The 21,216-nt window shown below is 44.1% G+C and overlaps 1 protein-coding gene across 3 annotated transcripts; it reads left to right on the forward strand.

Annotated features, from left to right (window-relative positions):
• Positions 1–1,633: 1,633 nt before the first annotated feature.
• si:dkey-197j19.5 (EF-hand calcium-binding domain-containing protein 12) lies at positions 1,634–17,020 on the forward strand. Of its 3 annotated transcripts, none has more exons than XM_036950375.1 (8): positions 1,634–2,479; positions 5,277–5,369; positions 5,575–5,827; positions 5,999–6,162; positions 6,485–6,698; positions 12,074–12,281; positions 12,454–12,561; positions 14,713–17,020. In XM_036950375.1, the coding sequence occupies exons 1-8, from the start codon at positions 2,000–2,002 to the stop codon at positions 14,963–14,965; spliced, it is 1,773 nt and encodes a 590-aa protein (XP_036806270.1). In that variant the 5' UTR covers positions 1,634–1,999; the 3' UTR covers positions 14,966–17,020. The 3 variants fall into 3 exon arrangements, with proteins under 3 accessions (XP_036806270.1, XP_036806269.1, XP_021424910.2); XM_036950374.1 differs by having other exon boundaries at positions 1,639–2,479; positions 5,277–5,483; positions 14,713–17,018; XM_021569235.2 differs by having other exon boundaries at positions 1,649–2,479; positions 5,277–5,483; positions 14,740–17,015.
• The last annotated feature ends 4,196 nt before the right edge of the window (positions 17,021–21,216 follow it).

Raw genomic sequence — 21,216 nt, forward strand, 5'->3', positions numbered from 1 at the left:
GGTGGAGTGACTGAGTTCCACCACCCGTCCTACGTCCAAAACATCATGGGGTAAGTGATAGGGTGAGGGGATAGCTCAAGACAGATATAACAAAACGGATGGCACTGTGATAGACATCCAGTTTGCTGAGTAGAGTATTGAAAGCTATTTTGTAGATGATGTCGCCAAAGTCGAGGATCAGTAGGATAAGTCAGTTTTACTAGGGTAAGTTTGGCGGCGTGAGTGAAGGAGGCTTTGTTGCGAAATAGAAAGCCGATTGCTCTTAAATGACACATTTGAAGAATATCCACTTTGTTAGATCAGATTTGTTCAATGTGTGCCAAAGATGGCGCTGAAGAACATGGCTGACGTTTTACATTCTCCCAACCAATTGTGCTATTTTGTTAGGTTTTTTTTGCATTTTTTTCCCCACATACCTGATGATAACTAACAACTGCAAGCAGACTGGTCCTTGCAGTATCGGTTAGCTGCTCAGATAGCTGATGTTTAAAGTTAGTGCCTTGTTAATTCACCAAAATATATTATAGTATATTAAAGTATATATTAGGATATCAATGTGTATGGCTAAACTATTCTTCATTGTGCCAGTTAATTGAAATTAAACATCGCCAAATGCATCTGTTTAATTAGCCCTACATGTGCAATAAAAAGTATTGTGCCTATAGCTTATTTATTGAAACGCGGGGCACTATGCTGATAAACCTATTCTTTACCATGGTATAGCCCTATTCGGACGGGTATTGCTAGAGATGTTGGGTTTGTCATTATTATCCAAGCATGTGCGTTATTCCAGAGGACAATTCACACACGATATTTTTTTTCCAAACTGCCCTTTGTAATTCCTAAACGTTTTAAAATATAATTTACTTTTACGACAGAAGCCTGGAGGGTTTTATTGTAGGCATGAAGATATTTCAACGTCATAGGCTATACTGATAACTCGTGCTTGACTGCCAAATGTATAGATGTTCTCATAATATTTAAATTGATCAAGTGTGATCATAATCATTATTTTAGCGATCCATGGTTGACGACCTTCCTAATAACAATGCACCCCTTCCGGCTTGATTTGAGCTGCTGAACCCTATTTGCACCTGAGATGCATTTATGGATGAGAAAGTTAACTTTGCATTTTCACGGGGTTTAGCGGGGATGCCCTGCTTTGCGATCTATTGCCTAGGACAGAGCACTCCAACCCTGTTATTGGAGAACTACCACCCTGTGGGTTCACATCAACCTTAATCTAGCGCACTTGATTCAATAATTAGCTGGTTAGTTACAACTCGGGTTGGAGTGAAAATGTACAGGAAGGTAACTCTCCAGGAACAAGGTTGGAGAGCCCTGACCTAGGACATCAACAGCCAGCCACCCCGCATCATCCCATGTGATCGTCAAGGCTGCATACAGCAGAAATATCACTGAAATATTCTAGTTCCAACAAATCACCTTCTAGTTGATGACCAAATAGGCTGCATAATGCTCATGCCAGTCCTCTTGAACCCACATGTAGTCTAGTAGGACTCTGCAATAATGAGGTGGTGTGTACACGTGTGCGCATCAATTTCAGCTTGTTTTCGGAGTCTTCGACTCCAACCACAGGAGTCGACTCCTTTTGACTCCAACAACAGGAGTCGACTCCTTTTGACTCCAACAACAGGAGTCGGGGTCGACTCCAAAAATCCCGGAGTCCATTACTTTGACCCCCACCCGTTTCCATGGCAATTCCATTGTTGGTCGAGTTCAACTGACATCTTTACCGCATCTACAGTATGGAGTGGCCCCTGCGAAAGCAACAAACGGTTCCATGGTTACCATGCGTAAACACGCACGAGTGGATCAAGAACCAGCGCTACTCCCCAAGAGTAGACCGCCATGACAAGTCGAATGCTGAAAACAGAACTGGTGTCGCTACTTCTCAATTTACAATAGGAATACATTATATACAATATAAATCCAAAACTGTTTCATTTGACTAGGTCTATAATCGTAGCACCCAAAAATGGATGATTTGGAGATAGAGGAACAACTGGCGCGGATTAAAAAGAGAGATTTATTGCAGACATATTTCTACAAAATGGCAAGCAGAGTGTTCGGTCCCGCTAAAACACGGGACAGGGTTTTCATCGCGCCACCGATGCCCAAACGGCCCGTTTGCACGTCTAAGCCTGAAAGCCAAGTGCTGACAAAATGCCGATATGGGTCAGTGGCGGCCATTGTGCCAGGAACAGGGGACAGAGTCAGTGGTGCTCCAATTACAGTGATGCCTTTGGAAGTTAATGACACGAAGCACCAAGACTGGGTTAACCAAAGGAGGTCTTTTCGTCGACAGTTTGATAGTCTCGGAGACTTGTCGAAGTGGGTTAACAGCAAGCCGACGGTGACCGAGCTGGAGATGTTGGTTGTGGAAAGAGAGAAAAAGAAGCAGAGAACTCCCTCACCTGTCCTGGGTTTTACTTTGACACCCCCTGAGGCTCTTAAGGTAACACCAGTGAGCAAAATTATGTTGAAAAAATGTATTCACTTATATATAGAAAGCATTATCACATGATGTTTTATTCTAATTGGAGCCAACTGAAGATTGCATTATGGAATATTTATTATTCCTCCCATTGTGTTTTTCAAAAAGCATTAGAAGTGTCAAGTTTTCAGACCAACAAAAAAACAACAATAGAACACAAACTACAATAACACTCTTTTACAGTCTTGCTAAGACTGTGATATGTGGTTGTTTATCTGCCTTAATTGAATGCACTGGCGGTAAGTACTCTGACTAAGAGCATCTGCTAAAAGACCAAAATGTAAATGTAAAAAATAAAGACTTGCAAAGCATGCAGGGTATTATTATAATGACATCCGCCCCCAAACAAGACCACATTTAGTTTTTTCTGACCGGACCAAATCATAGACGTGTTAATGAAGTTAAGTTTAATGATGTATAATGGCGCCGGAGGGGATGGCTTCAGTTTTAACTGCTCCTAACCAACTGTGCTATTTGTTAGTTTTTTCACAATATTTGTCAATTATTTTATATATAATGTTGCTGCTACCTTCTCTTATGACCGGAAATAGCTTCTGGATATCAGAACAACGATTACTCACCTCGAACTAGACAGAGTGTTTCTTTAATGAGTCCGATGCAGAAGATGTTTTGGTTCCCCGAGACCAGGCCCAAATCCCTGTCATTCGCGTGAAGAAAAGAAGGAAATACAGGGGGCGGAGATTGGGGTGCCTTGTGAGAATTCATCGCTGAGTGGGTAACCCGCCTCTACCATCTGTTCTATTGGCCAACGTCCAATCACTGGAAAATAAACTTGATGATGTCCTTTCAAGATTATCCTACCAACAGGACATTAAAAACAGTAGTATTTTATGTTTCGCCGAGTCGTGGCTGAACGACTATATGGATAATATAGAGCTGGCTGGGTTTTCCGTGCATCATCAGGACAGAAGCCTTTGTGTTCAACCTCTCCCTGACCGAGTCTGTAATACCTACGTGTTTCAAGCAGACCCCCATAGTCCCTGTGCCCAAGAAAGTGAAGGTAAACTGGCTAAATAACTACTGCCCCGTAGCACTCGCGTCGGTAGCCATGAAGTGCTTTGAAAGGCTGGTCATGACTCATATCAACACCATCATCCCGGAAACCCTAGACCCACTCCAATTCACATACCGGCCCAACAGATCCACAGATGACGCAATCTCAATCGCACTCCACATTGACTTTTCCCCACATGGACAAAAGCAACACCTATGTGAGAATGCTGATCATTGACTACAGCTCAGCGTTCATCATCATAGTGCCCACAAAGCTCATCCTTAAGCTAAGGATCCTGGGACCCAACACCTCCCTCTGCAACTGGATCCTGTACTTCCTGATGGGCCACCCCAGGTGGTAAGGGTAGGCAACAACACATTTGCCATGCTGATCCTCAACACTGGGGCCCCTCAGCGGTGCGTGCTTACTCCCCTCCTGTACTCCCTGTTCACCCACGACTACATGGCCAAGCACGACTCCAACACCATCATTAAGTTGCTGACTACACAACAGCGGTAGGCCGGATCACCGACAGCGATGAGACAGTATATATGGAGGAGGTCAGAGACCTGGCAGTGTGGTGCCAGAACAACAACCTCTCCTTCAACATGAGCAAGACAAAGGAGCTGATCTGGACTACAGGAAAAGGAGGGCCGAACAGGCCACCATTAACATCGACGGGGCTGTAGTGGAGCGGGTTGAGAATTTCTAGTCCCTTGGTGTCCACATCACTAACAAACTATCATGGTCCAAACACACCAAGACAGTGAAGAGGGCACGACAACACCTTTTTCCCCCCAGGAGAAAAGATTTTGCATGGGTCCCCAGATCCTCAAAAAGTTGAACAGCTGCAGCATCAACAGCATCCTGACCAGTTCAATCACCGCCTGGTATGGAAAGTGCTTGGCATCCGACCGTAAGGCGCACCACTGGGGCCAAGCTTCCTTCCATCCAGGACCTACTGTATATATTAGGCGATGTCAGAGGAAGGCCCAAAAAATTGTCATAGACTCCAGTCACCCAAGTCATAGACTGTTCTCTCTGCTACCGCATGGCAAGCGGTACCGGATTGCCAAGTCTAGGTCCAAAAGGCTCCTTAACCACTTCTACTGCCAAGCCATAAGACTGCTAAAGTGGCCACCCGGACAATCTACATTGACAACCACTCCCCTCCTTTGTTTTTACGCCGCTACTCGCTCGCTGTTTATTATCTATGCATAGTCACTTTACCCCTACCTACGGTACATGTACAAATTACCATGACTAACCTGTACCCCCGCACATTGACTCGGTAATGGTACCCCTTGTATATATTGTTATTTTGTGTTAGTTTTTATTTTATTTTTGACTTTAGTAAATACTTTATTCACTATTTCTTGAGCTGCATTGTTGGTTAAGGGCTTGTAAGTAAACATTTCACGTTAAGGTCTACACCTGTTGTATTTGGAGCATGTGACAAATAAAATGTGATTTTATTTTATTTACGTTAAGTAAGTTAAGTTTTTACAGCACAGTACAGTAGAGCATATCAGAGTTTAGTTCACTATGGTAGAGTAGAATAGAGTTCAGTACAATATAGTTCTTTACACTGTACTCTGCTGTCCTCTACTGTAATCTACTATGCTGTATTCTACTGTACTGAACTATATGTTCACTGGGAAATCATCAATGAGTGATGCCTACATGGCTCATAGACCCCATTATGTTACTTGTCTTAATCACCTTTCTCTGTCCCTTCTCCAGGCCAGAACACGTGCCAGCCCGACCCGTCCTTCTCGGCGGGCTAATGTGCCTCGCACACACGCAGCCCGGTCCCAACTGCGCGAGGTAAAGGAGGTAAGGAGGTACCTCCGCACTCACAAGCTCCGACCCTCTGAACTGGCTAAGAGGCTTGACAAACATGGCACGGGACGCATCAGTCGGAATGACCTCCGAGCTGTGTTTGAGAAGGTAGTGATCCTATAAATAATATAATGACATGGCAATCCGTGTGAGTGTAGGCCTATGTGTGTGTTTATTGATATTGATGCATCTCCATCAGGAGGGCCTCCCTGTGGTGCCAGAGCATCTGGATGATCTGGTGTCCACTCTTAGCGGCATGGAAGGGGACACAGTGACAGTGAAGGACTTGGCGGAGGGCATCAAGGCCTGGAGCCTAGAGAGGGAGAAGGAGGAGAGTACCAGCTGGGGCCGCAGGGGCCTGACAGAGAGAGGAGAGCTAGAGCTGGAGAAAGGATGCAACAGGGAAATAGAGAGAGTGAGGTGCAGGGAGCAGCGGTCTCCGAGCATCCTAGGTTAGTAAAGATGGAGACATGATCCTCTCAGCTCATCACCCAAGCAGCATTGTGTAGCATTGTTAAGTTGTATGATGTGACTAAATGGATACAAATGCAGTGCTAGAAAGACCTCCCATTGCCTTGTCTCCTCTCCCCTCCCCTCCCTCCTATCCCCTCTTCTCCTCTCAGCACGGAGGCCAGTGTGGAGCCGTGGTCTTAAGCGTGGGTCGGGGAGGCATGGTGCCCAGCTCCTGCCCCTCCCCAGTCCTGAGCTGTGCCTGCAGACTCCCCTGTCTCTAGAGGAGCAGCAGGAGCAGGCCCTTATCCAGCAGCACCGCCGCAACAGGAACAAGGTGAGGGCAGGACCAACACAATCAAATCCTACAGGCAGGACACCTCCTGTCCAGAGACAACTGTCATTACAGTTGGGCCGGGGCGGCGGCGTAACCTAGTGGTTAGAGCGTTGGACTAGTAACCGAAAGGTTGCAAGTTCAAATCCCCGAGCTGACAAGGTCTGTTGTTCTGCCTCTGAACAAGGCAGTTAACCCACTGTTCCTAGGTTGTCATTGAAAAAAATAATTTGTTCTTAACCAACTTGCCTAGTTAAATTAAATAAATAAAGGTAAACAGAGCATCTCTCTGTTTCTCATTCTCTGACTCTAACCTGGTCTGTAGGAGGGAATGCAGGATGAGGAGGTGCTGGCCATCATGAGGACAGTGTGTACAGGGAACACCACCCAGGACGCCCACTCCCACCCCTCCTCTCTGGGAGGAGACACGGCCCGAGTGTTGGACAAGTTCAGGAGACAGTGTCTGGGGGAGTACCTGGACTCACTGGACCAGTGTCACACACAGGGGGTCGCAGTCAACCAGGCCACACTGGAGAGAGGTGAGACCCATAGAAAAACACATACAGCAAATATGACAAACACAGTACACCCACGCACATAGCCACAGGAGGTGTGCAGGATGGGGGTAATCACATTTGCATGGTGGCATACAGTTGAGCAGACACGTTTTTAGGATTTACACACTTGGGTTAACATTTTTTAGCAGGGTTTGGAAAACAAATGGACCATGCAATTCTACGTCATTTACATGATAGACATTAGCACAAATTGGCCAAAATAATACTTTGTTTCATTATTATTATTATTTTATTGAAGTCGGAAGTTTACATACACCTTAGCCAAATACATTTAAACTCAGTTTTTCACAATTCCTGACATTTAATTATATAAAAAAATTCCCTGTTAGGATCACCACTTTATTTTAAGAATGTGAAATGTCAGAATAAAAGTAGAGAATTGTTTATTTCGGCTTTTATTTCTTTCATCACATTCCCAGTGGGTCAGAAGTTTACATACACCCAATTAGTATTTGGTAGCATTGCCTTTAAATTGTTTAACTTGGGTCAAACGTTTCGGGAAGCCTTCCACAAGTTTCCCACAATATATTGGGTGAATTTTGGCCCATTCCCTCTGACAGAGCTGGTGTAAATGAGTCAGGTTTGTAGGCCTCCTTGCTCGCACACGCCTTTTCAGTTATGCCCACAAATGTTCTATATGATTGAGGTCAGGGCTTTGTGATGGCCACTCCAATATCTTGACTTTGTTGTCCTTTGCGTCATTGTCTATTTGGAAGACCTATTTGCGACCAAGCTTTAACTTCCTGACTGATGTCTTGAGATGTTGCTTCAATATATCCACATCATTTTCCTACCTCATGGCGCCATCTATTTTGTGAAGTGCACCAGTCCCTCCCCCACAACATGATGCTGCCACCCCCGTGCTGCACGGTTGGGATGGTGTTCTTCGGCTTGCAAGCGTCCCCCTTTTTCCTCCAAACATAACGATGGTCATTATGGCTAAACAGTTCTATTTTTGTTTCATCAGACCGGAGGACATTTCTCCAAAAAGTATGATCTTTGTCCCCATGTGCAGTTGCAAACCGTAGTCTGGCTTTTTTTATGCCGGTTTTGGAGAAGTGGCTTCTTCCTTGCTGAGCGGCCTTTCAGGTTATGTCGATATAGGACTCGTTTTACTGTGGATATAGATACCTTTGTACCGGTTTCCTCCAGCATCTTCACAAGGTCCTTTGCTGTTGTTCTGGGATTGATTTGCACTTTTCGCACCAAAGTATGTTCATCTCTAGGAGACAGAACGCATCTCCTTCCTGAGCGGTAGTTTGGTCCCATGGTGTTTATACTTGCATACTATTGTTTGTACAGATTAAGGGGGTACCTTCAGGCATTTGGAAATTGCTCCCAAGGATGAACCAAACTTGTGGAGGTTTCTTTTGATTTTGCCATGATGTCAAGCAAAGAGGCACGGAGTTTGAAGGTAGGCCTTGAAATACATCCACAGGTACACCTCCAATTGACTCAACTGATGTCAATTAGCCTATCAGAAGCTTCTTAAGCCATGACATAATTTTCTGGAATTTTCCAAGCTGTTTAAAGGTACAGTCAACTTAGTGTATGTAAACTTCTGACCCACTGGAATTGTGATACAGTGAATTCTAAGTGAAATAATCTGTCTGTAAACAATTGTTGGAAAAATGACTTGTGTCATGCACAAAGTAGATGTCCTAAACGACTTGCCAAAACTATAGTTTGTTAACAAGATATTTGTGGAGTGGTTGAAAAACGAGTATTAATGACTCCAACTTAAGTGTATGTAAACGTCTGACTTCAACTGAATCTAAACCCGTTCTTTAAATATGCAAAACGTGTTTTGTTTCATTCTGTAGAGAAATTTAGGTTGGCTAAATTAAGTTGGCTAAATTAAATTAAGTGATCTGTCTTTTTAATTATGTGCTCAGTATTTATTTTAAGATAGGTACTGTATAAGTAGACCTTTTGTTAAATACATATAATTAGTCTATTGCTGTCATTTGTTGGGTAAGTTAGGCACTAGCCTTTCTTGGTAATTGCTGCAATATAGCCTGTTCAAAACTTTTGTGAAGGTTTAAGCCCAGTTCCAAGTGTTTTGCTTCATTCTGTTGACCCATTTTCTTTGGGCAAATTAAGTTCCAACTGTAATGTTGTGTTTGCTGCGATTTCATATCCTTCTCGTATTTTAATATAAACAATGGCTTGACTGACTTTTGATATTACCCTAATAAATTTGAGGAACTTTTGTGAAGGTTTGGTGTGGTGGGGCTATTAGCGTATACTGCAGCCTATGATATGAAGGTAGAGCACACCCGCTTTCCAACTGACTCCGACAATTGAACTTGAGGTGACAAATAATGTTTAGGCCTACCAGAGTTACTCCTACAATCGAACAATATAATGCTTGTCTTTATAAAAAAAGATTCTGATTGAAAATGTATGAATTCATCTCCTTCTGTATGCCTATATCTGTATAGCAGACGCAGTAGCCCATCTGACAAGGATAAAGAAATGCATGTTGGTGTCGTAGCATGCAGCTGGCATATCTCTCTCTGGGGCTAGGCCTAAGCTGGGTTCTCTTCCTTTATATTCATTTTGTAAATATGAATATCATACAGTAGACACCTAAGCATAGCAGTCCATTTAAATGTTGAGCTCGATGTGATTTAGTCCTCCAACCGCTAGAGTGTCCGAAGTTAGGGGGTGTCCGATGTTGGGGGGAAATTAGCTATACAGGCCTATGCATGCAATGCCCTGATGCATTTATTGCTCAAATCTCTGACAGCTGAACCGTGAGGTGGACAATTATTTGTTTTCGGAAAGTAAAAACAATATAACAATAGGCTATAAAGTTTTGCATATGCTACACAAGGAATAGTGTTTTTGTAATTTGTTATAGGCTGTTTTTAAGGAATGTAAACGTGGCTCATTTGGCCAATATCCCTGGTTTATTGATGGTGCTGGCTGCGTGGGTGGACTCACTAATGGGTTACGCACCCAATGCATATGGATGACCAGTACATTTCTCAAATGTCAGATGATAAATAAAAATTCCCAGTCACTTGTCCAGAGCCAAATTTTCCTAACAAAAACCCTGATATATATAGCATACACTGAGTGTACAAAACATTACGAACACCTGCTCTCCATGACAGACTGATCGGGTGAAAGCTAGAATCCCTTATTGATGTCACTTGTTAAATCCACTTCAATTAGTGTAGATAAAGGGGAGACAGGTTAAAGAGGGATTTTTAAGCCTTGAGACAATTGAGACATGGATTGTGTATATGTGCCATTCAGAAGGTGAATTGGCAAGACAAAAGATTTAAGTGCCTTTGAACCGGGTATGGTAGTTGGTGCCAGGCGCACCGGTTTGTGTCAAGAACTGCAACATTGAGGCCTCCCGGGTGGCGCAGTGGTTAAGGGCGCTGTACTGCAGCGCCAGCTGTGCCATCAGAGTCCCTGGGTTCGCGCCCAGGCTCTGTCGTAACCGACCGGGAGGTCCGTGGGGCGACGCACAATTGGCCTAGCGTCGTCCGGGTTAGGGAGGGATTGGTCGGTAGGGATCTCCTTGTCTCATCGCACACCAGCGACTCCTGTGGCGGGCCGGGCGCAGTGCGCGCTAGCCAAGGTTGCCAGGTGCACGGTGTAGCCAGCCGACACATTGGTGCGGCTGGCTTCCGGGTTGGATGCGCGCTGTGTTAAGAAGCAGTACGGCTGGTTGGGTTGTGTATTGGAGGACGCATGACATTCAGCCTTCGTCTCTCCCGAGCCCGTACGGGAATTGTAGCAATGAGACAAGATAGTAGCTACTACAACAATTGGATACCACGAAATTGGGGAGAAAAAGGGGTAAAAAATATATATATATATTTTTTTTATAGTACTTTTTTTTTTTTTTAGAACTGCAACATTGCTTAGTTTTTTACGTTCAACAGTTTCCGTGTGTATCAAGCAGAGGCTGGTGGGAAGGAGATATAGGAGGACAGGCTCATTGTAATGGCTGAATGGAATGAATGGACAAGAGTCAAACGTGGTTTCCATATGTTTGATTTGTTTGATAAAGTTCCATTGATTCCATTCCAGCCATTACATTGAGCCCATCCTCCTATAGCTCTTCACACCAGCCTCCTCTGGTGTCAAGAATGGTCCATCACCCGAAAGGACATTCAGCAAACTTGACACAACTGTGGGAAGCATTGGTGTCAACACGGGCCAGCATCCCTGTGGAACGCTTTTGACACCTAGAGTCAATACCCTCACAAATTGAGGCTGTTCTGAGGGCAACTCAATATTAGGAAGGTGTTCCTAATGTTTGGTATACTCAGTGTATAGTATAGGCTACAAAATACATTTTCCAGTGACACTGACTCACCCAATGATGAAGATGAAGCATAGAGTACTCACCGGTGATGTGCTCATGCGGCAGGGTAGCCTAGTGGTTAGTGTTGGACTAGTAACCGGAAGGTTGCAAGTTCAAATCCCCGAGCTGATAAGGTACAAATCTGTCATTCTGCCCCTGAACAGGCAGTTAACCCACTGTTCCTAGGCCGTCATTGAAAATAAGAATTTGTTCTTAACTGACTTGCCTAGTTAAATAAAGGTAAATATATATATATATATATATATATATATATATATTTGAAGATAAGCTACTTTGAAAATCAGTGCAGTTCACTCAGAATTGCTCCAAAGTTGTCGAGAATTATTTTTTGCTTCTACAGACAGATTAGTCTTCTCTTTTTAAACTGACAGCCGCAACCATAGAAATATAACCAATAGATGGCAGTTCCCATTCAAGTCAGGACTGGCAGCCAATGCTAGTGTAGCCATGAGTTTAACAGTCAAAGTGCCAGGATTAGAGGTTCCAAAATCCTTCTATGGATTATCCTGTATCTATGGCCACAATGCAACAAGCTGTTCTATATTTGTCGCGCATGCTGCCCTAATTGCGGCTTTCCCGACTAAGTGTTTGTGATAAAACTTAATCCACAGCAACTTGTTTTAGAAGCTATTGATCCTCTGTAGATAAATGATGCTCTCTGGTGTAGTATTTTGAATTGCTTAATTTATGTCTGTTCGGGCAGGAGTAATATAATTTTTTGGGGAAATTGTTTTTTTATTGCCTAATTTTGGCAAAATGATTTATATTTATCAGGGGGTGCTGCAGCACCCACAGCACCCCAAATACCTTGAGGCAGGCATTAGGTAAATATATCCCTTTGACTTTACATACAAAAACAATTCCAGATGATGTTGACACCTTTTCTATTCTAATCACATGACCTTATGTGACAAGTACCCTTCATTACTGATGAATAGCACTTTAAAGCACCTTGATTGTAGGTGTGTGTCCTGCTCCTCCTCAGTTCTGCTGCATCCAGGGGACCATGTCCTAAAGGGTCCAGAGAGTCTCTTGCTGAGGCAGGCAGGAACCAATCCCATGCCGGGGTGTGGGGGCCGTCTGAGGACCTGGATCGGTTACAGCAGCAGTACCCCGCGGGGGGGCGAGGAGAAGGAGGAAGAGGAGCATGGCCTGGAGGAAGAGGCCGCTCTACACAAAGTCTGCAAGGATACGTGAGTATCTATGTCATCAACCGCAGATAGATGATCAAATTGACCACACAGTGACAGTTAAATCAAGCAGAGAATAGTGATTTAAGTTTGTTTTATATCACATGCAGTTCTGACAGTGAGGGAGAAGTCTACAGCTCTGACATTCCCTGTGGCCTTTGTACCCCTCCCATAGGTCTGTACGTCGGGGACCCAAGATGATGACCCTGTCCACAGGTCGAGCTGAGGTAGGACACAAGACAGAGTGCAGGCTGACCAGGGAGGAGTATACCCACATGACCAGGTGAGGAGGAAGTGACATACAGTGCCTTGCGAAAGTATTCGGCCCCCTTGAACTTTGCGACCTTTTGCCACATTTCAGGCTTCAAACATAAAGATATAAAACTGTATTTTTTTGTGAAGAATCAACAACAAGTGGGACACAATCATGAAGTGGAACGACATTTATTGGATATTTCAAACTTTTTTAACAAATCAAAAACTGAAAAATTGGGCGTGCAAAATTATTCAGCCCCTTTACTTTCAGTGCAGCAAACTCTCTCCAGAAGTTCAGTGAGAATCTCTGAATGATCCAATGTTGACCTAAATGACTAATGATGATAAATACAATCCACCTGTGTGTAATCAAGTCTCCGTATAAATGCACCTGCACTGTGATAGTCTCAGAGGTCCGTTAAAAGCGCAGAGAGCATCATGAAGAACAAGGAACACACCAGGCAGGTCCGAGATACTGTTGTGAAGAAGTTTAAAGCCGGATTTGGATACAAAAAGATTTCCCAAGCTTTAAACATCCCAAGGAGCACTGTGCAAGCGATAATATTGAAATGGAAGGAGTATCAGACCACTGCAAATCTACCAAGACCTGGCCGTCCCTCTAAACTTTCCGCTCATACAAGGAGAAGACTGATCAGAGATGCAGCCAAGAGGCCCATGATCACTCTGGATGAACTGCAGAGATCTACAGCTGAGGTGGGAGACTCTGTCCATAGGACAACAATCAGTCGTATATTGCACAAATCTGGCCTTTATGGAAGAGTGGCAAGAAGAAAGACATTTCTTAAAGATATCCATAAAAAGTGTCGTTTAAAGTTTGCCACAAGCCACCTGGGAGACACACCAAACATGTGGAAGAAGGTGCTCTGGTCAGATGAAACCAAAATTGAACTTTTTGGCAACAATGCAAAACGTTATGTTTGGCGTAAAAGCAACACAGCTGAACACACCACCCCCACTGTCAAACATGGTGGTGGCAGCATCATGGTTTGGGCCTGCTTTTCTTCAGCAGGGACAGGGAAGATGGTTAAAATTGATGGAAAGATGGATGGAGCCAAATACAGGACCATTCTGGAAGAAAACCTGATGGAGTCTCCAAAAGACCTGAGACTGGGACGGAGATTTGTCTTCCAACAAGACAATGATCCAAAACATAAAGCAAAATCTACAATGGAATGGTTCAAAAATAAACATATCCAGGTGTTAGAATGGCCAAGTCAAAGTCCAGACCTGAATCCAATCGAGAATCTGTGGAAAGAACTGAAAACTGCTGTTCACAAATGCTCTCCATCCAACCTCACTGAGCTCGAGCTGTTTTGCAAGGAGGAATGGGAAAAAATTTCAGTCTCTCGATGTGCAAAACTGATAGAGACATACCCCAAGCGACTTACAGCTGTAATCGCAGCAAAAGGTGGCGCTACAAAGTATTAACTTAAGGGGGCTGAATCATTTTGCACGCCCAATTTTTCAGTTTTTGATTTGTTAAAAAAGTTTGAAATATCCAATAAATGTCGTTCTACTTCATGATTGTGTCCCACTTGTTGTTGATTCTTCACAAAAAAATAACAGTTTTATATCTTTATGTTTGAAGCCTGAAATGTGGCAAACGGTCGCAAAGTTCAAGGGGGCCGAATACTTTCGCAAGGCACTGTAAGTGTTATTATAGTAAGCAGCCACACTCTTAGAAAAAAAGGTGCTAAGTGGAACCATACAGCATTCTTCGGTTTGTCCCCACAGGGTAACCCTTTTTTGTGCTGGGTAGAACCCTTTGCAGAGGGGTACTGCTGCTGTAACCGATCCAGGTCCTCAGACAGTCCCCACACCCCTCTATGTATATGGTTCTACCAAAAAACATTTTATCATCTAAAGGTTCTTCCTAGAATCGTCTAAGAAGGGTTTTACTGAGAACCCTTTTATCTTTGGAGGGTTCTTCCTAGAACTCTCTATGAACGGTTCCACCAGCCTTATTAGCCTTTTAAAATAACATTATTTTTGACAATATATTCCATATATCATAAGGCATTTTTTTGAGTTCTTAGTTATACCCTAACACAGTGGTGTTAGGAATCTCCTGGTTTACAGGCCACATCAGGCCTGCAAGTCACATTGTCACATTATGTCACATTAGTCACATTATCAAGTCACATTATGCATTATATAGTGTGTATGTTCTGTTTGTTTGGAGCAGCAACATGAGGGAGCCGTCCAGCCGTAGAGCCGACCCTAACGCGTTCTGGACTGGTCAGGACAACCATGTGAGACTCTACCTGCCCAGAGTGGGCCTGTCTCCTGAGGGGGTCCTCTTTGAACACATCATCCGCTCTCCCGCCCCAAGCCCCGGCAGCTGGCCTGTCAACGACAGGGGCTACTTCACCTCTGGAGACATAGATGGACACAAGGCCTACACCCTGTAGAGCACTTTACGCCATGCTCCAGATACAATATTGTACTTTCATGTGGGAGTTCAAAGACTTTTTGCTGTTAGATTATGGTTACAGTCTTATCCAAGGGTCTCCTCTTCATTTCACAAGGCTATTTTTAATTGAGATTATTTTGTCTTTGAAGCTAATAAAGACTATAATATAAAGTGAATGTCCAGTCAGAGGAGTATCCTTTTAGGTGAGTAGTTTTAATGACGATCTCTCAAGACTGTCCCGAAGAAAACCCACATACTGCTTTATGGCATACAGTCACATTGTCGTGCACACTATGACATCTCCCCTTTTAAAGGGATACTTCAAGGTAGTTTTGTGAGCCACTGATAACTAGCGTTAGTTTTTTTGGGGTTGTGTCCCTCTCTCTACCTTCTTTCTCTCTCTTCTATTTTATTTTCAACGGACTAGGGTACAGTGCTAGTAACAGTGGCTTGACCGCAATTGGTGCTGTTGCCCTAGTTCACGGACCCCTCTGACACCCGAAGGACTAGGGAAGAAGGAAAGGTAAAAGTGGCTTGACCGCAGCCCAACCTGACTCCCCAGTCCACAGACCACCCTGACACCTGAAAGATTGGGGGCGAAGGAAAAGTAACAGGGGCTTGACCGCGGCCTGACCTGACTACCCAGTTGACGGACTACCCCAGACCCCCCATGCATCCAGAACTAGCATCAGACCAGCTGTCTGAGGAGGAGACGACGGACTGCAGGCCTCGAGGCGAGTAAAAGCGCTGCCATGGCTAGCCTTTACTCCCTCTACCCCCTGGCCTGCAGCCCTCCTCCCCTGCTTATTTTTTTCCATCTGCCCTCCTCAGGCCACCACCATCCAGACTAGGACCAGCCGACCGCCAACCATCTGGAGCAGTTTTACTAGGAGACCCCAGACCAGATGCAGAAAACACCACGACAACCAGGGCGTGGAGGAAGGAACCCCTTTAAAGATACCAACCTACGCCTGGAGCGAGTAGACTACAGGGGAGTGCCTCCATTGACCTTCGGGTCACAGACTTCCAGGTGTGTCTACTCGCTTTAAGATTGTCCTTCCTCACCTTGCAGGACCAGAGTAGACCAATGACCAGAACAGACATCATCAAGACCAGAACCAAGTTCCGTTAAGACCAGACCCAACAGCAGTGGACGGAGTCCAACACCTCTCCAGTACCATCACGCTGGGGAATAACAGGGGCTCCGTCAACTACTATGGCATGCCCAAACTGCAGGAAATGTGGCCAACTGGGCCATCTAGCTGTAGCCTGCACAGCCATCATCTGCAGAATCTTTAAAGGGATACCATCCCACCTCCACACGACCCTGCAACCTGTGCGGGAAAGGGGGCTATTTCTTCAGCACCTGCCACAGTTCCTATGCTGGGAAGGCAAGGGCCAACGGCACCAACCCCAAACCCACTAAGCCACTGCCCCTGACCCCCTTACTGCCCCTGTCTCCTCCAGCCTGCTCCTTAGTGACCGAGCATCCAGACTTGCTGCCGCATCGCTCCTCCTCCAGCACCAGCCCAGGCCGATGGACATACTACCCCCACAATAACCATTGCACAAGGTAGCTACTCTACCTGCTTCATTCATGACGATATAACCATCTGGAAAAAGCTAGATTGCTAGTCAAGTTGCTAGTTAGCTAAGTTAACTTATATTAACCAGTACTACAAAATACAGCTAAGCTTTTAAAATGTTAGCTGTTACCTTCAGGCTTGATAGTTGGTTAAAAAGAAAAACCCTTGAAGGGAAGGCGATTTTCGTTATTTGTTAGCTAGATAGCTAGGCTAACTTACCAGTTAGCTTTTATCCCCCTATCAAATCTAGCTAGCTAGCTAGCCCCACTGGCTGCTGGCCAAATAAGCTAACGTTCTTGATTCTAGTTACCAAGATAAATAAAACATCTACAATTAGCTACCAACAGAGTTTATCTATATTATTCGTACCCGTCTTTTTACCATGACAAACAGATGCTGACATTAAGACCGCACTCAACAAGCTGTATAAAGCCATAAGCAAACAAGAAAATGCTTATCCAGAAGTGGCGCTCCTAGTGGCTGGGGACTTTAATACATGCAAACTTAAATCTGTTTTCACCTCATTTCTACCAGCATGTCACATATGCAACCAGAGGAAAAAGAACTCTAGACCACCTTTACTCCACACATAGATGCATACAACGCTCTCCCTTGCCCTCCATTTGGCAAGTCTGACCATAATTCCATCCTACTGATTCCTGCTTACATCAAAAACTAAAGCAGGAAGTATCAGTGACTCGCTCAATACAGAAGTGGTCAGATGACGCGGATGCTACGCTACATGACTGTTTTGCTAGCACAGACTGGAATATATTCCGGGATTCATCCAATGGCTTTGAGGAGTACACCACCTCAGTCACCGGCTTCATCAATAAGTGCATCGACGACGTCGTCCCCACGATGACCGTGCGTGCATATCGTAACCAGAAGCCATGGATTACAGGCAACATCTGCACCGAGCTAAAGGCTAGAGCTGCCTCTTTCAAGGAGCGGGACACTAATCCGGATGCTTATAAGAAATCCCGCTATGCCCTCAGGCGTACCTTCAAACAGGCAAAGAGTCAATACAGGGATAAGATTGAATCCTACTACATTGGCTCTGACTCTCGTTGGATGTGGGAGGGCTTGCAAACTATTACGTGCATGCATGAGAGCACAAGCTGTTCCAGACGACTGTGTGATCACGCTTTCCGTAACCGATGTGAGCAAGACATTCAAACAGGTCAACATTCACAAGACCGCGTGGCCAGACGGATTACCAGGACGTGTACTCAGAGCATGCGCGGACTAACTGCCAAGTGTCTTCACTGACATTTTCAACCTCTCCCTGACCGAGTCTGTAATGTAATACCTGCATGTTTCAAGCAGACCACCATAGTCCTTGTGCCCAAGAAAGCAAAGATAACGTGCCTAAATAACTACCGCCCTGTAGCACTCACGTCTGTAGCCATGATGTGCTTTGAAAGGCTTGTCATGGCACAACATCATCATCCTGGAAACCCTAGACCCTCTCCAATTCACATACCGGCCCAACAGATCCACAGAGGGCACAATCTCAAGCGCACTCCACACTGCCCTTTCCACTGGACAAAAGGAACACCTATGTGAGAATATTGCTCATTGACTACAGCTCAGCGTTTAACACCATTATGCCCACAAAGCTCATCACTAAGCTAAGGACCCTGGGACTAAACACCTCCCTCTACAACTGGATCCTGGACTTCCTGAGGGGCCGCCCCCAGGTGGTAAGGGTAGGCAACAACACATCTGCCACGCTGATCCTCAACACTGGGGCCCCTCAGCGGTTTGTGCTTAGTCCCTACCTGTACTCCCTGTTCACCCATGACTACGTAGCCAAGCACGACTCCAACACCATCATTAAGTTTGCTGACGACACAACATTGGTAGGCCTGATCACCGACAACGATGAGACAGCATATAGGGAGGAGGTCAGAGACCTGGCAGTTTGGTGCTAGGATAACAACCTCTCCCTCAACGTGAGCAAGACAAAGGAGCTGATCGTGGGTTACAGGAAAAGGAGGGCCGAACAGGCCCCCATTAACATCGATGGAGCTGTTCTGGAGCTGGTCGAGAGTTTCAAGTTCCTTGGTATCCACATCACCAACAAACAATCATGGTCCAAACACACCAAGACGGTACTGAAGAGGGAATAGGTCAGGAGAATTAAAAATATTTGCCATGTGTCCCCAGATCCTCAAAGTTATACAGCTGCACAATCAAGAGCATCCTGACCGGTTACATCATCGCCTGGTATGGCAACTATAGAGGGTAGTGCGTACGGCCCAATACATCACTGGGGCCAAGCTTTCTGCCATCCAGGACCTACAGTGCCTTGCAAAGTATTCATCCCTTTTTCATTTTTCCTATTTTGCAAACCTGTAATTTAACTGGATTTTTATTTGGATTTCATGTAATGGACATACACAAAATAGTCCAAATTGGTGAAGTGAAATGAAAAAAATAACTTGTTTCAAAAACATATAAAACTGAAAAGTGCTGGGTGCATATGTATTCACCCCCTTTGCTATGAAGCCCCTAAATAAGATCTGGTGCAACCAATTACCTTCAGAAATCACATAATTGGTTAAGTAAAGTCCACCTGTGTGCAATCTAAGTGTCACATGATCTCAGTATATATACAGCTGTTCTGAAAGGCCCCAGAGTCTGCAATGTCAAAAAGCAAGGGGCACCACCAAGCAAGCAACACCATGAAGACCAAGGAGATCTCCAAACAGGTCAGGGACAAATTTGTGGAGAAGTACAGATCAGGGTTGGGTTATAAAAAATATCAGAAACTTTCAACATCCCACGTTGCACAATTAAACCCATTATTCAAAAATGGAACCACAATGGCACCACAAAAAACCAGCCAAGAGATTAGGCCCACCAAAACTCACGGACCAGGCAAGAAGGGCATCAATCAGCATTAGTCAGCAACAAAGAGCAAAGATAACCCTGAAGGAGCTGCAAAGCTCCACAGCAGAGATTGGAGTATCTGTCCATTGGACCACTCTAAGCCATACACTCCACAGAGCTGGGTTTTATGGAAGAGGTGCCAGAAAAAAAGCCATTACTCGAAGAGAAAAATAAGCAAACACATTTGGTGTTCGCCAAAAGGCATGTGGGAGACTCCCCAAACATATGGAAGAAGATATTCTGGTCAGATGAGACAAAAATGTAGCTTTTTGTCCATGAAGGAAAACGCAAACCTGGCGCAAACCCAACACCTCTCATCACCCCGAGAAAACCATGTTTTTCCTCGGCAGGGACTGGGAAACTGGTCAGAATTGAAGGAATGATGGATGGTGCTAAATACAGGGAAATTCTTGAGGGAAACCTGTTTCAGTCTTCCAGAGATTTGAGACTGGGACGGAGGTTCATCTTCCAGCAGGACAATGACCCTAAGCATACTGCTAAAACACCATGGTGGTTTAAGGGGAAACATTTAAATGTATTGGAATGGCCTAATCAAAGCCCAGACCTCAATCCAATTGAGAATCTGTGGTATGAGTTAAAGATTGCTGTACACCAGCAGAACCCATCCAACTTGAAGGAGCTGGAGTAGTTTTGCCTTGAAGAAAGGGCAAAAATCCCAGTAGCTAGATGTGCAAAGCTTATAGAGACATACACCAAGAGACTTGTACCTGTAATTGTTGCAAAAGGTGGCTCTACAAAGGATCGAATTTGGGGGGGGTGAATAGTTATGCACACTCAGGTTTTCAGTTTTTTTGTCTGATTTCTTGTTTGTTTCCCAATAAAAAATTTTGTGCAGAGGAATACCAAAATTATCATTTATAATTTTTATATTAAATTACTATTTATTATTAAATTATAGCTAGAGTCTGAAAGAATAATATGGATGTATTGTTTGTCAAGTTATTGAGCATCATAAGCATCAGAAATTGTCCTTATTTAACGTATTAAGATCTTGATATGGACCTCAGTCAAGAGCATATGCATTGTATGTGCAGAGAAAATATACTATGTAAGCCTACTGACAGTATTTATCATCATATAGAGAAAATATTTTCAAATAGATAGATATGGACTTGCATATTTTATTATTTTCTCTATTTGAGTTGACGACATGCTCAATAATTTGATAAACAATAAATCCATATTCTTTCAGACTAGCTATAATTTAATATAAAAATTATAATGATAATGTTAAAACCCCACACAAAAGTAGCCTAGCAACAAGAATGACATTTTCTGCGGTGTAAGTCAATATCCGGCCATATCATGTATGATATCTGGAGGGAATCCAAAAATGATTGGGGCATGAAAGAAAAATATGGATTTCATGTTTGTCTGAAAACTCAGAAATGCATCATATCATCCTGATTTTCAGCATATCAAGATCTTTATACCTCAGCCAAGAGAAGCATATCTGGAATCAATATGGCTTACTATATATGAATGTGCTGAGAAAATACAGATATGCGATTTATACAATCAGTATTTGTCAACTTGAAGAGAAAGAATAGCATGTCACCTAGAATAGCATGTCATTCAGAAAGTATTCAGACCCCTTGACCCCTTGATTCAGACCCCTTGCCAAAGAGTTCAATCTTGGTTTCGTCAGACCATAGAATCTTGCTTCTCATGGTCTGAGAGTCTTTTTAGGTGCCTTTTGGCAAACTCCAAGCAGGCAGTCATGTGCCTTTTCCTGAGGAATGCC

Source organism: Oncorhynchus mykiss, chromosome 17 (genome assembly GCF_013265735.2).
Source record: "Oncorhynchus mykiss isolate Arlee chromosome 17, USDA_OmykA_1.1, whole genome shotgun sequence".
Lineage (NCBI taxonomy): Eukaryota > Metazoa > Chordata > Actinopteri > Salmoniformes > Salmonidae > Oncorhynchus > Oncorhynchus mykiss.